The 15,755-nt window shown below is 41.4% G+C and overlaps 2 protein-coding genes across 7 annotated transcripts in view; one reads left to right on the top strand and one right to left on the bottom strand.

Annotated features, from left to right (window-relative positions):
* Positions 1-6,730: 6,730 nt before the first annotated feature.
* atox1 (ATX1 antioxidant protein 1 homolog) lies at positions 6,731-11,689 on the bottom strand. The gene is given in 4 exon segments (NM_001160701.1): positions 6,731-7,190; positions 7,322-7,478; positions 7,909-7,981; positions 11,619-11,689. Coding segments are annotated over 3 exon segments (210 nt in total). The 5' UTR covers positions 11,628-11,689; the 3' UTR covers positions 6,731-7,190; positions 7,322-7,350.
* A 268-nt stretch (positions 11,690-11,957) lies between these two features.
* LOC110489216 (proton-coupled amino acid transporter 1) overlaps positions 11,958-15,755 on the top strand; it is a 46,351-nt gene continuing 42,553 nt past the window's right edge. For 2 of the 6 annotated variants that reach the window (XM_090198834.1, XM_090198833.1), the window contains exon 1: positions 12,380-12,577. The gene's annotated coding sequence lies outside the window, so the exon portion shown is untranslated. Of the gene's footprint in view, positions 12,578-15,755 lie in introns of all 6 variants that reach the window. The other 4 variants (XM_036943402.2, XM_036943405.2, XM_036943403.2 and 1 more) reach the window with 4 other exon arrangements.

Here is a 15,755-nt window from a genome sequence, read left to right as displayed (position 1 = left end):
ATGTCTCTAAATGTCTCTAAATGTCTCTGTCTCTAAATGTCTCTGTCTATAAATGTCTCTATGTCTCTAAATGTCTCTATGTCTCTGTCTCTAAATGTCTCTGTCTATAAATGTCTCTATGTCTCTAAATGTCTCTATGTCTCTGTCTATAAATGTCTCTATGTCTCTAAATGTCTCTAAATGTCTCTGTCTCTAAATGTCTCTGTCTATAAATGTCTCTATGTCTCTAAATGTCTCTGTCTCTAAATGTCTCTGTCTATAAATGTCTCTATGTCTCTAAATGTCTCTGTCTATAAATGTCTCTGTCTCTAAATGTCTCTGTCTCTAAATGTCTCCATCTATATGTTGCTAAATGTCTCTGTCACTAAATGTCTCTGTATCTCTAAATGTCTCTGTCTACAAATGTATCTATGTCTCTAAATGTCTCTATGTCTCTGTCTATAAATGTCTCTATGTCTCTAAATGTCTCTAAATGTCTCTGTCTCTAAATGTCTCTGTCTATAAATGTCTCTATGTCTCTAAATGTCTCTGTCTCTAAATGTCTCTGTCTATAAATGTCTCTATGTCTCTAAATGTCTCTGTCTATAAATGTCTCTGTCTCTAAATGTCTCTGTCTCTAAATGTCTCCATCTATATGTTGCTAAATGTCTCTGTCACTAAATGTCTCTGTATCTCTAAATGTCTCTGTCTACAAATGTATCTATGTCTCTAAATGTATCTATGTCTCTAAATGTCTATGTCTATAAATGTCTCTATGTCTCTAAATGTCTCTGAATGTCTCTGTCTATAAATGTCTCTATGTCTCTAAATGTCCATGTCTCTAAATGTCTCTATGTCTCTAAATGTCTCTGTCTATAAATGTCTCTATGTCTCTAAATGTCCATGTCTCTAAATGTCTCTATGTCTCTAAATGTCTCTGGGTCTCTACATTTCTCTCTCTAATTTTCTCTGTCTCTAAATGTCTCTTTGTCTGTAATTGTCTCTGTGTCTCGAAATGTCTCGAAATGTCTCTGTGTCTCTAAATGTGTCTGAATGTCTGTGTCTCAAAATGTCTCCGTGTCTCTAAATGTCTCTAAATGTCTCTAAATGTCTCTAAATGTCTCTATGTCGCTAAATGTCTCTGTGTCTCTAAATGTGTCCGAATGTCTCCGTGTCTCTAAATGTCTCTAAATGTCTCTGTGTCTGTATCCGTCTCTGTGTCATGTCTGCAGCTGCCATTTTTATAGATGGAGCCATGATTTTAGAAGAGGAGGAAGTATAAACAAACCACTGATCTGAGATCAGTATACCTGCTCCACGTTATCAGCAGCACTATCAGCCTTCCTGGCCAGAGGAGACATTCAACGTTGGAATGCAATGAAAATCACTGCTGTGAGCTCGTCGGAACAAGCCCAAGGTGTTCTAATGTCCATCATTGCAGCAGCTACACAATAAATGCTGTTTGATTCTTGGTATTTGTTTGAAAAGACAGGCCTCACAGTATCCATCAGCAGCAGCTGGGACTGGATTTATGTTGTCTAAAAAGTATCACTAAGTAATTAATTCGCTTTATTTTGTGCACCTTCAATCATACTAGGAAATGGTATTTAAAGAGGCAAGGCTGCTGTTTGGCTGGTAAACTAATTATAGATTGTGGCTTTAATATTCGGCTTCATTGCGTTCCATTGTTGGCTGTGTAAAGTCAGAATTTAGTCACTGCTACTCTCTGTTGTTATCATCTATACAGTCATTTTAATAACTCTACCTACATGTACATATTACCTCAATTACCTTGACTAACCGGTGCCACCAGCACATTGACTCTGTACCGGTACCCCCTGTATATAGTCTCACTATTGTTATTTTACTGCTGCTCTTTAATTACTTGTTAATTGTATTTCTTATTCTTGTTCATATTCTTTATTATTATTATTATTTTTGTATTCATGTTTGTATTTTTTTTTTTTTAACTACATTGTTGGTTAGGGGCTCGTAAATGAGCATTTCACTGTAAGGTCTACACCAGTTGTATTCAGCATTTCACTGTAAGGTCTAACCTGTTGTATTCAGCATTTCACTGTAAGGTCTAACCTGTTGTATTCAGCATTTCACTGTAAGGTCTAACCTGTTGTATTCAGCATTTCACTGTAAGGTCTAACCTGTTGTATTCAGCATTTCACTGTAAGGTCTACTACACCTGTTGTATTCAGCATTTCACTGTAAGGTCTAACCTGTTGTATTCAGCATTTCACTGTAAGGTCGACACCAGTTGTATTTGGCATTTCACTGTAAGGTCTACTACACCTGTTGTATTCAGCATTTCACTAAGGTCTACTACACCAGTTGTATTCGGCATTTCACTGTAAGGTCGACACCAGTTGTATTCAGCATTTCACTGTAAGGTCGACACCAGCTGTATTCAGCATTTCACTGTAAGGTCTACTACACCTGCTGTATTCAGCATTTCACTGTAAGGTCTACTACACCTGTTGTATTCAGCATTTCACTATAAGGTCTACTACACCTGTTGTATTCAGCATTTCACTGTAAGGTCTACTACACCTGTTGTATTCAGCATTTCACTGTAAGGTCTACCTACACCTGCTGTATTCAGCATTTCACTGTAAGGTCTAACCTGTTGTATTCAGCATTTCACTGTAAGGTCTACCTACACCTGCTGTATTCGGCATTTCACTGTAAGGTCTAACCTGTTGTATTCAGCATTTCACTGTAAGGTCTACCTACACCTGCTGTATTCAGCATTTCACTGTAAGGTCTACTACACCTGTTGTATTCAGCATTTCACTATAAGGTCTACTACACCTGTTGTATTCAGCATTTCACTGTAAGGTCTACTACACCTGTTGTATTCAGCATTTCACTGTAAGGTCTACTACACCTGTTGTATTCAGCATTTCACTGTAAGGTCGACACCAGTTGTATTCAGCATTTCACTGTAAGGTCTACTACACCTGTTGTATTCAGCATTTCACTGTACGGTCTACTACACCTGTTGTATTCAGCATTTCACTGTACGGTCTACTACACCAGTTGTATTCAGCATTTCACTGTAAGGTCGACACCAGTTGTATTCAGCGTATGTGAATAATAAAATGTGATTTGATTTAGATTTGAATTAAATCTAATGACGTGGGCAGTGCAGAAAATAAATACTATTTCAGCCAATCCAACCATGTCTGTATGCCCACTGTTGCATATTTACTCTCAGCACTCAATATGCACATTTAACTAAATTCTCGATAAGTCAGATTTCTGTTTCCTTTGGCAGGGACCACAGGATCTAACAGGAGCGTTTCCCTCCCCTCGGGAGGACGGCCTCTCTGGTCAACTCAGGAAAGAGTCAGACAGGGTAGTGAGAGGAGGGTGAATTTACTGTACCTCCCTGGGATTTCCTATCTAAGCTGTTGAGACACTTGATGGAACAGCCAATTATTCAATCATAGCTCATCAATCAGTCTCTATATTAAACAAGCAACAGTCTTGGGTTGCAGGAATTCCAAAAAGGGACAAATATTTTTATGTACATTTTCACAACACCTACAGTAAGTTATCTTATCTATTACCTAATATCGTGTTTAATTACTGTTTGATTCATTCAGTCGCAAATGTATTTATTTATAAATTATTATTATTACTTTTATTTTTTTTATTTAGAAATATATAAAAAAAAAAAATTGTATGAATTACAAAAATAAGTCTCCCTGTTTCCATAGATCTCCTTCTGCAATTAATAAGTTGAGTGAAGCGTTATAATTGTCACTAGCCTTCATTATTTTGTGGATGAAAGCAATACAGATTATTTTTTACAATAACAAAGTATTTAATAAGCATGTGTTCCCAGATATACCTGCCAACATTGGACAACGTTTGGCAAAATCACAAAAGAAAATAGACTGTATTTGTGACCGTCTAGCTAAGCCAGTATCATTTGTGATAGAATAAACGTGATATCATTGATAGAACGGAATACACATCACATTCTGAATGCAGGAACACAAAGATCCAAGGCTGTCATTGGACACAACCATTTCTGAACCAAAGAAGCCTAACCATTTCAATCAGATCAGGCTATAACGTGTAAACTGAAAGGCTGTCCCTGATCTTCCAGTAATGAATTCATCTGACTGAGCTGCTTGAAAGAGGACCAGCGAGTGCCTGTGTGCCCCCACAGTGGCTGGTCCAACCGGAGGGGACCAGCGAGTGCCTGTGTGCCCCCACGGTTTATTTAACTAGGCAAGTCAGTTAAGAACAAATTCTTATTTTCAATGACGGCCTAGGAACAGTGGGTTAACTGCCTATTCAGGGGCAGAATGACAGATTTGTACCTTGTCAGCTCGGGGATTTGAACTTGCAACCTTCCGGTTACTAGTCCAACGCTCTAACCACTAGGCTACCCATACAAACATGAATACAAAAACAATATCTCTATGTCTCTAAATGTCTCTATGTCTCTAAATGTATCTATGTCTCTAATAATAATAAAGAATATGAACAAGAATAAGAAATAAAATGAACAAGTAATTAAAGAGCAGCAGTAAAATAACAATAGTGAGACTATATACAGTGGGGGTACCGGTACAGAGTCAATGTGCGGGGGGGGGGGGGGGGGGGGACAATGCCTTGTTTTAGGCTCTGCAACAGCTACGAAGGCTTCTCCAGTTGCACCGTGTTCCCAGCATGGACGGGTGAACAACGTTGCCGTTACATGGTGTCCTTTTGTGGAGGGAGAGTGACTACATCCCTAATCGCACCATATTCCCATTATAGTGCACTACTTTTGACCGGAGGCCTATAGAGCGCTACGCTATCGGGGGGGAATAAGGGTGCCATTTGGGATGCATGCAGTGCTATTCCAAACCACTGTACAAGAGAACAATTGGGCCACTGTGACAGTATGTTGGTAGTAGTGTATGTGTGACATACTGTCATCAAACTCAAAGCGTTATGACATCAGGCTCTTTCTTCAGGGTAAGCACATCTTGTCAGGCAGCAGTCTCCCACTCACAAGATGTGATGAATGTGGGCTATTCATTAAACTGGGCTACCTTGACGTACACATTTGTTTTATTCACGAGAACGAGAACAGGTCAATGTAGCACTACAATTAAAGTATATAACTTCAATTGCGGTATATAACTACAATTACAGCATTATTATAACTTGAGGCCTAGTCTCTTTTTAAAATGGTCTCTCTAAATAACACAAACATGTACCTGAAATGGCTGACTGTCTGCCTACTACTATGTGTACAAATGTCAACATAGGCTAAGTTGATGGCATGAACGTCAGATATTTTATAAGTACCTATTTGATTCATTATCAGGTACATATAGTTTGTCTTGGATATTCCTCTCTGGCTCCAGTGCTCTCTCCTTTGCTGCTCTCTTCACTATCAGACCAGCTCTAGACAGTGGTAGGAGAGTCATTGCTGCACTACTCCTCGATATTATCTCAGGTAGGCTATGAAATATGTCTCAGGTAGGTGTTTGTGCACGCTCAAGGATTTGTCACTACATTAGAGCATTATGACATGGTGTGGAATCCAGATTGATATGAATCCAAACAGATATACTCCGTATGGTTAAATGGAGTATCAGTTTGTATTCCAGGTTACATAATGCCCAGGATGTCAAAAAATACTTGCTAGTTTATATGCATGCTGATTTCTGTTGGCTGCAATACATGCTTGGTGGGAATTTGTTTGTGATCGGGATGCAAGATCAGCTTTTATAAGCCAGATGTATTTGATACTTGGAAGGTGTTTTATCTTCATGTTTTAAATTATTTGTTACTTTTATTTTCTATTTTGTTTTTACCTAAAAAACTTTTTTTCTTCTTAAAACTTCTTAACGCGTTGTTGGTTAAAGGCCTGTCAGTAAGCATTTCACTGTAGGGTCTACACTTGTTGTATTCGGCGCACGTGACAAATACAATTCTATTTTGATTTTCCTCTCTGTCAATATATTATTAAGTTTTCAATGTTTTTTTGTTCTATCCCTCCAAGTGGTCCTGTGTACCAGTACTGTAATCCTCTTCCTGGTGTCCATCGAAGAGCAGTCATCACTGATGTTCAGATATCTTGGGTGGTCTTTCTACATCTGCTGTGCCACCCTCTTTTATGAATTGGTAGTGTCCGTTGTCCTGGGACTTGTGGAAGGTCCTGTTCGGATTGTACCAACTAACATAGGGGTAAGGGATGGTTCGCCTGTCATAGCACCGCGGACTCAATCGCAAATTGTCTCAGAGATAGTATATCGTGTCTCATACCATGTCTTCTTAAAAATTTATTTTTTTCGAATAAACTACATAACACTCTTACCCCTTCAGAATAAGCATGAAAAAGCTATATGATTTACAAATCTACTAATTGCAGCTCAATCATTTATCTTTGACGAAAACGGCTGATGTTGGCATTTGCACGGCTGAAGGACATTGCGCCAGAAACTGAAGTCGAATTCCACACAATCGATGAAAAAGGGGCGGGATCCTCCTGTCAAATTAAACCAAGAACCAACACTACCACCTAGTGGCAGTCACATCATACAACCTGGCAAGACATCTCCAAACTAAAATAATATGTTACTCGTCAGAACTTGTATGCGGACCAATTTTGTTTTTATTATTGCTTATGCAAATTAGCAGTATTTTCTTGGGATAACAAACAGCTCTTTAGGACTTCCGCAGAAGGTTTGACTATGTGTGAAAATAAAAAATAAGAGGACAGGTGTCTAGAATCACCGTTCTTTTTTATTTGACATGTGGGTAAACATGAACAATATTCAGACAGCGAAAGGAAAACGTAATACAGGATGGTTGCCGTACCCCCCAAATCAATGTGAATTACAATTGGTGCTTTCATTAAGACAAAGCAGAGACAGCGATCTTTACATCCTTTCATTTCCCTGCGGTAAAGTTAACCCATTTAGATAACATGATATATTTTATCCTGCGCATCAATCACACTGGATATTCACAGTGGATTCGTCCCAAAAGGGTACTCTATTCCGTATACAGTGCCCTACTTTGGACCTGGGCCTTTATAGTGGCATTTGGGACACATAAATAATAGTGCTTAAATTACTGAAAGTGGACAGCTTGGCAGTGCAAGCTCATTCCAGTGGTCCATGAAGACATGTCAGCCAGGGTTCTTTCTTCTCATGATCATCCTTCATATCAGCACCAACCAACAGCTAACACACAGAAACAAGGACACGATAAGGCTAAACAGGTTGCGATGGTGAGAAGAGGAAGGAGCTGTAGGGATGAATGGGAAGTTTGTTCGATATTGAATTGACTGTCACTTAATATATTTAGAGTTCACCTGTTCTATAGAGAAAAGAGGATGATTCGTCACTTGGGGCCGATGTAGTTAGCTGCCTTTCCAGTCTTCTTAAGTGTTTCCAGAAGCACGTCCGTGTCCTTGTCAGACTCAATGAAAACCTTCTTGTTGGGGAGGTCGATCTCAAATTGGACACCACCTTACGCCAACAAATAAGACAGAAAGAGAAAATAAAACAATTTTAGCAAGCCAGTCAATATGACACAAGTAATCTATATTTGTTGAATTTAGCTAAACCAAAGCACACCATTCTCAACAAAGTGTGTGAGCCTGTGTGTGTGTTGTTTAAGAGATGTTCCAGGAAGCTGGATTTGATGTGACATTTAGCGACTCACCCAGTTTATTGAGGACTCGGGTGACATTTAGCTACCCACCCAGTTTATTGAGGACTCGGGTGACATTTAGCGACTCACCCAGTTTATTGAGGACTCGGGTGACATTTAGCGACTCACCCAGTTTATTGAGGACTCGGGTGACATTTAGCGACTCAACCAGTTTATTGAGGACTCGGGTGACATTTAGCTACTCACCCAGTTTATTGAGGACTCGGGTGACATTTAGCTACTCACCCAGTTTATTGAGGACTCGGGTGACTGCCCCAGAGCATCCCTCACATGTCATGTCCACAAAGAATTCGTGCCTCTGTGGGAATAATTCACAAAATGATTCATATTCCAGGGGTTGTGTGTCATTCTCATACTAGTATGGGACAGCTAACCAGTTAGCAAGCAATGACTAGCTAAGCTAGCTAGCTATGTATTCGTTTGATTAAATCAGGCTGTAATAAAATCAGGCTGTAATACACAATTAATTGGCATATACAGCCTTAAACTAATGGCTGAAAAATCATGTAAAATGTTCCTTACAAGCCAGAATGTTGAATAAAATTACATTTAAATGTACTCTACATCGGTTGTCTGTGCGGTTTAATTTGTTCTTCAGCTGCTTGAAATTTGAGACAAAATATCCACAGGAAAGTATTGTTAACCTATAGAGCCCCACAGTGGTGATGTCATAATACCCATAAAATCTAGCGGTCAAACAGGGAAATGGTTCCAATCATTTTTTCCAACATTCATTTTCCCCATAAGGGATTTTAGAAACACTTAAATAAGGGCTGTGTTTCGTGTAGGCTTACCCTGCAGTGACATTTTGATACCCATGTAAATCTCTCTCGGACAAGGTGACTTTGATCAATATATTCGGCAGTGAAAGTGTCCACCACCATGGACTCTCCAGGAGCACCATTCAAACCTTCAACCCTTTTAACATCTGTTGCATATGAAATGCTCTGGACAGCCCTGTCTTTGGGCACCTCGTTGTCTTTCCTTCTTGTGGGGCATTCCAGAGACGTGGCTTCATTGTTCCCTCCACAGTTACAACGTCACATTTTCATCACTTTTATTACACATGACATGATCTTTCCCACAACTTGGACATCTTGTCTTCTCCCTTCTGCAAACACTTGCTACATAACCAAATGCTTCACAGTGATCACACTGCATTGGTCTTGGGATAAATGCTTTGACTCTGTAGTTTATACAGTGCATTCGGAAAGTATTCCGACCCCTGGACTTTTGCCATATTTTGTTACGTTACAGACTTATTCTAAAATTGATTAAATATTTATTTCCCCCTCATCAATCTAAAACACAATAACCCATAATGAAAAAGCAAAAACAGGTTTATATAAATTTTTGGCAAATGTATTACAAATAAAAATACTGAAATATTCAGAGCCTTTACTCAGTACTTTGTTGAAGCACCTTTGGCAGTGATAAACAGCCTCGAGTCTTCTTGGGTATGACGCTACAAGCTTGGCACACCTGTATTTGGGGAATTTCTCCCATTCTTCTCTGCAGATCTTCTCAAGCTCTGTCAGGTTGGATGGGGAACGTCGCTGCACAGCTATTTTCAGGTGTTCGATCGGGTTCAAGTCCGGGCACTGGCTGGGCCACTCAAGGTCATTTAGAAACTGGTCCCGAAGCTACTCCTGTGTTGTCTTGGTTGTGTGCTTAGGGTCGTTGTCCTATTGGAAGGTGAACCTTCGCCCCAGTCTGAGATCCTGAGACCTATGGAGCAGGTTTTCATCAAGGATCTCTCTGTACTTTGCTTCGTTCATCTTTCCCTCGATCCTGACTAGTCTCCCAGACCCTGTCGCTGAAAAACGTCTCAGACACGAGATGTATGTGGCAGGGTCTAAAGACAATCACGAACTACAAAAGGAAAATTAGCCATGTCGCGGACACTAACGTCTTGCTCCTGGACAAGCTAAACAGCTTCTTCACCCACTTTGGGGATAACACAGCTCCACTGATGCCGGCCCACTACCAAGGACTGTGGGCTCTCCTTCTCTGTGGCCGATGTGAGTAAGACATTTAAATGTGTTAACCCTCGCAAGGCTGCTGGTCCAGACAGCATCCCTAGCCACGTCCTCAGAGCATGCACAGACCAAGACCAGCTGGTTGGTGTGTTTATGGACATATTCAATCTCTCCCAATTCCAGTCTGCTGTCCCTACATGCTTCAAAACGGCCACAATTGTTCCTGTACCCAAGAATGCAAAACTGAACTAAATGAACTAAATGACTATTGCCCTGTAGCACTCAACTCTGTCATCATGAAGTGCTTTGAGAGACTAGTCAAGGATCAATTCACCTCCATCTTACCTGCCACCCTGCCACCCACTTAAATTTGCTTACTGCCCCAATAGGTCCACAGACGATGCAATCACCATCACACTGCCCTATCCCATGTGGACAAGAGGAATACCTATGTAAGAATGCTGTTCATTGACTATAGCTTAGCATTCAACACCATAGTACCCTCAAAGCTCATCATTAAGCTTGAGGCCCTGGGTCTGAACCCCACCCTGTGCAATTGGGTCCTGGACTTCCTGATGGACCGCCCCCAGGTGGTGAAGGTAGGAAACAACACATCCACTTCGCTGATCCTCAACACTGGGGCCCCACAAGGGTGCATGCTCAGGCCCCTTCTGTATTCCGTTCACCCATGACTGCGTGGCCACGCACGCCTCCAATTCAATCATCAAGTTTGCAGACAACACTACAGTGGTAGGCTTGATTACCAACAACGAGACAGCCTACAGGGAGGAGGTGAGGGTTACGGGAGTGTGGTGCCGCAAAAACAACCTCTCACTCAACATCAACAAAACAAAGACGTTCATGGACTTCAGGAAACAGCAGAGGGAGCATCCCCCCATCCACATCGACGGGACAGCGGTGGAGAAGGTAGAAAGTTAAGTTCCTCGGTGTACACATCACTGACAAACTGAAATGGTCCACCGACACAGACAGTGTGGTGAAGGAGGTGCAACAACGCATCACAGGGGGCAAATTACCTGCCCTCCATGACACCTACAGCACCCAATGTCGCAGGAAGGCCAAAAAAATCATCAAGGACAACCACCACCCGAGCCACTGCCTGTTCACCCCGCTATCTTCCAGAAGGCGAGGTCAGTACAGGTGCATCAAAGCTGGGACCGAGAGACTGAAAAACAGCTTCTATCTCAAGGCCATCAGACTTTTAAATAGCCATCACTAGCACAGAGGCTGCAGCCGACATACACAGACTTGAAATCATTGGCCACTTTAATAAATGGAACACTAGTCACTTTAATAATGTTTACATATCTTGCATTACTCATTTCATATGTATATACTGTATTCTATTCTACTGTATCTTAGTCTATGCTGCTCTGACATTGCACCTCCTCATATACATATATTTTTTACATTTATTTGAACCTTTATTTAACTAGGCAAGTCAATTAAGAACAAATTCTTATTTACAATTACGGCCTACACCGGCCAAACCCGGATGACGCTGTCCGCTGCCCTAGGGGGTCCCAATCACGGCCGGTTGTGATACAGCCTGGAATCGAACCAGTGTGTCTATAGTGACGCCTCAAGCACTGAGATGCAGTGCCTTAGACCCATTCCTTACTTAGATTTGTGTGTTTTGGGTATATGTTGTGTAATTGTTAGATTACTTATTAGATATTGCTGCACTGTCGGAACTATAAGCACAAGCATTTCGCTACAGGTAAACTAGTTCGTTTCCTGTGGATATTTTGTCTCCAGGACAAACCGCACAGACAACCGGTAGACTACGTGTAAATATAATTGTATTAAACGTTCTGGCCTGTAAGGAACATTTACACGATTTTGCAGGCATTAGTTTCAGGCTGTATATGTATCAAAGCACTGCAATCTCAGCACCAGCTAGCTACTTGACAATGTAACAAGAACACATCTTACGGTCGTCATGTTGCTGTTGTGGTTGAGTTCAAGATCAATTGACGTTCGCCTCTTTCAAAGCTTGCACGACTAACTAGGTAGTGAATGTGTTGCTGCCGGGCTAGCGACATCAAAGTTAGGGACCATCAACACTTTGCTAGATATTGGTGAAAGTAACTTGGCATTTTTGAGGCAAAATTCACATGTATAACGTTAGTGGGATGAGAGCACAAATGTACTGACTAATATCATTTTTTTTCAGAACACTTTACAATGAAATTATTTTGGGAGAAGTCATTTTTTTCACATAGCTACATTGCTGCAGGTAACTTATCCAGATCCCTTAAATGTCACACCGGAATGCGGAAGTTGTTTTATCATTCTGGAACGTTTTGGAATTCTTTTTTTAGGAATCAGCTACAATTTAACCAAATATGAAACAATGGCCGAGTTCGCGAAAAAGTGACACATGTTGTCACAATATCGATAGATTCTGGCGCGGATTTAAATTTTTCAGATAAACAAAAACAAATAAAGACTAGCCCAGTCTTCTCTATGGGCGAACACGCAGCGCTTACGCTTGTATCAACTTGGCCAATTAAATGTTTGTGGTGATGTTTCACACCAAACAATCGGCATCATTTCAGACTAACGATAATTGACTTAGCTAGTTTTGATGGAAATAGATAGTTTGCGTAACAAGACAGCTAGCAAGCTACAAAATCAAGTATCCAACATTTGGTCAGCTGACATGCACCCTCTTCCAAACCATGTGACCAAACGACCTTTGTACCGGTAGTGGTCTTCAAAAAGCTAGCATTAGCAGTTCACTTGTATTTCTACAGAGATCGCCTTTTCCTCTCACATCAAGTACAATATCGACGTGCATAGTAGGAAAACAATACTGCTCTGCCAAGAGATGCCCCTCTAGCGAACTCCTTTGATGTAACACTACCGAGGCAGGAATCACCGCTTTACAGGTGAGTTATCGTGAATGAATCGTATATAACTTGCTAACTAACGTTACTTAGACACGATTGGAGCATGCAAAACAAACTGATTGATGTTTTGTCTACTAACGTTAACCAGCTGGAGGTGATGTAGCTTTAATATATGATCAAACAATGATGTTGATATAGACTAGCTTGGCTAACAAATACAGCTCCAAACCGAACGGTTTCTAATGATGGCTTTGAGACATTGCAAAAAAATGATCTCTGTTTTGAAACTGCAGTAAAAGTGTAATAACTGCAGTCGACTGTGGTATTTTGGACGCAGTAATTGCAGAATGTAATTTTTGGGGGGTAAGTGGATCTAAAGTGCCGTACCTAGCTAACGTTATACCTATAGCTTTTTTTTGTTGTCAGCTAGTAAATTAAGTGGGTAGTTGTGGGTAAGTAGCTAACTGACAGCTACTGTGCCAAAGCCCTTTCGTAGGTACTTCTGTTAATTAACTGATCAATGAATGTCCTTATTATGTCCAGATAAATGAGTAATGACTTCTGACGAAATACAAGGCATTTTAGGCTAATCCAGGCATGTTTATATTCAGATGTAAAGCAAGGGCTAATGGCATGTCCATGCAGTTTTCAAACAATGTACTGGCAAGTGCTAAAATAGAGGTGTGTTCCTGTCACCAGATCTCAGCTAGGGCTGGGCGATTTCAAATTAATGTTGTTTTGTACAACATTCCAAATGCCTATATCGCAGGCAAGAATCAAGTTCTTTTGATGTTTTTTTTAATGAGTGTTTGTCCGCTTGTTCTCATGTTGTGTTTTTGGTCTCGTCTCCTTCACTCCTGTGTTGTGTGCACCTTCTCATTTACACCAGAGATCTGGATATAATGATGTTCACGTCTGCACCCTAACAATGGGAGTCATTGTACCGAAGGCGGGAGGGTAGATGACAAGCCCATAGAAAAGCATTATGCTTATTTTGAGAGCTTTTGGCCTCTTTCTCTCTGTTTTACACACCCATTCATCAAGCCCCTCCCCCTGCCACTCACAAAATCAAGTCAAATTTTATTGGCCACATGCCTCGTCAACAACAGGTGTGTAGACTAACAGTGAAACTCTTACATACGGGTCCTTTTCCAACAGTGCAGAGTTAAAGGTAAACACACAGAGAAAAAATAATAGGAATAAATCCACAATGAGTAAAGATAACTTGGCCGTATACACGGGGTACCAGTACCGAGTCCATAATAACTTTGCTATATACACAGGGTACCAGTACCGAGTCCATAATAACTTGGCTATATACACAGGGTACCAGTACCGAGTCCATAATAACTTGGCTATATACACGGGGTACCAGTACCGAGTCCATAATAACTTGGCTATATACACGGGGTACCAGTACCGAGTCCATAATAACTTGGCTATATACACGGGGTGCCAGTACCGAGTCCATAATAACTTGGCTATATACACGGGGTGCCAGTACCGAGTCCATAATAACTTGGCCGTATACACAGGCTGCCAGTACCAAGTCCATAATAACTTGGCCGTATACACAGGGTGCCAGTACCGAGTCCATAATAACTTGGCCGTATACACAGGGTGCCAGTACCGAGTCCATGTGCAGGGGTACTAGGTCATTGAGGTAGATATGTACATATAGGTAGGGATAAAGTGACTAGGCAACAGGATAGATAATAAACAGTAGCGTATGTTGATGATTTCAAGAGGTATTGCAAAAATGGTCAACACAGATAGTCCGAGTAGCTATTGGTTAACTAATTTATAACTTATTAATAATTATCTATAGGCCCATGCTGAATCTTTTCAGCCTCCTGTGGGGGAAGAGGCATTTTCATGGCCTCTTCATGACTGTGTTGCATTGAGTCTTAAAAAAAAAAAAAAAAAAAATTTTAGTGGGTAGATCAGCTTTAATATTGCAGATTGTGGCTTCTATAAATGTACTTGTCTGCATCATTTCCAATCCCCCGGATTAAAAAAATAATTATATATATATATTCCCCTAACCACCCCTCCCCTAATTGGAGTAAACTAATGGACAACAACATTTAGGCTTTTACTTCCAGCTTATACATACTATATACATTTTAAGGACACAGTCTATTTTCCAATAGTTATCGTTTGTTTGTTTTTTAGGCCCATTCATTCAGCCTCCCTCAACCCCTCCCATCTTATCTCTGAAGACCATCCAGTCCCAGCATTCAGCCTCCCTCAACCCCTCCCATCTTATCTCTGAAGACCATCCAGTCCCAGCATTCAGCCTCCCTCAACCCCTCCCATCTTATCTCTGAAGACCATCCAGTCCCAGCATTCAGCCTCCCTCAACCCCTCCCATCTTATCTCTGAAGACCATCCAGTCCCAGCATTCAGCCTCCCTCAACCCCTCCCATCTTATCTCTGAAGACCATCCAGTCCCAGCATTCAGCCTCCCTCAACCCCTCCCATCTTATCTCTGAAGACCATCCAGTCCCAGCATTCAGCCTCCCTCAACCCCTCCCATCTTATCTCTGAAGACCATCCAGTCCCAGCCTTCAGCCTCCCTCAACCCCTCCCATCTTATCTCTGAAGACCATCCAGTCCCAGCATTCAGCCTCCCTCAACCCCTCCCATCTTATCTCTGAAGACCATCCAGTCCCAGCCTTCAGCCTCCCTCAACCCCTCCCATCTTATCTCTGAAGACCATCCAGTCCCAGCATTCAGCCTCCCTCAACCCCTCCCATCTTATCTCTGAAGACCATCCAGTCCCAGCATTCAGCCTCCCTCAACCCCTCCCATCTTATCTCTGAAGACCATCCAGTCCCAGCATTCAGCCTCCCTCAACCCCTCCCATCTTATCTCTGAAGACCATCCAGTCCCAGCATTCAGCCTCCCTCAACCCCTCCCATCTTATCTCTGAAGACCATCCAGTCCCAGCATTCAGCCTCCCTCAACCACTCCCATCTTATCTCTGAAGACCATCCAGTCCCAGCATTCAGCCTCCCTCAACCACTCCCATCTTATCTCTGAAGACCATCCAGTCCCAGCATTCAGCCTCCCTCAACCCCTCCCATCTTATCTCTGAAGACCATCCAGTCCCAGCATTCAGCCTCCCTCAACCCCTCCCATCTTATCTCTGAAGACCATCCAGTTTTGATGTATATTTGTCAACTGTGATGTTTCAAAAAGGTTCTGAACCTGT

This window comes from Oncorhynchus mykiss, chromosome 14, assembly GCF_057628025.1.
Source record: "Oncorhynchus mykiss isolate SJ-2025 chromosome 14, ASM5762802v1, whole genome shotgun sequence".
Taxonomy (NCBI): Eukaryota; Metazoa; Chordata; class Actinopteri; order Salmoniformes; family Salmonidae; genus Oncorhynchus; species Oncorhynchus mykiss.
Note: the sequence above shows the minus strand (reverse complement) of the source record. Positions and strands in the feature narration are given on the sequence as shown.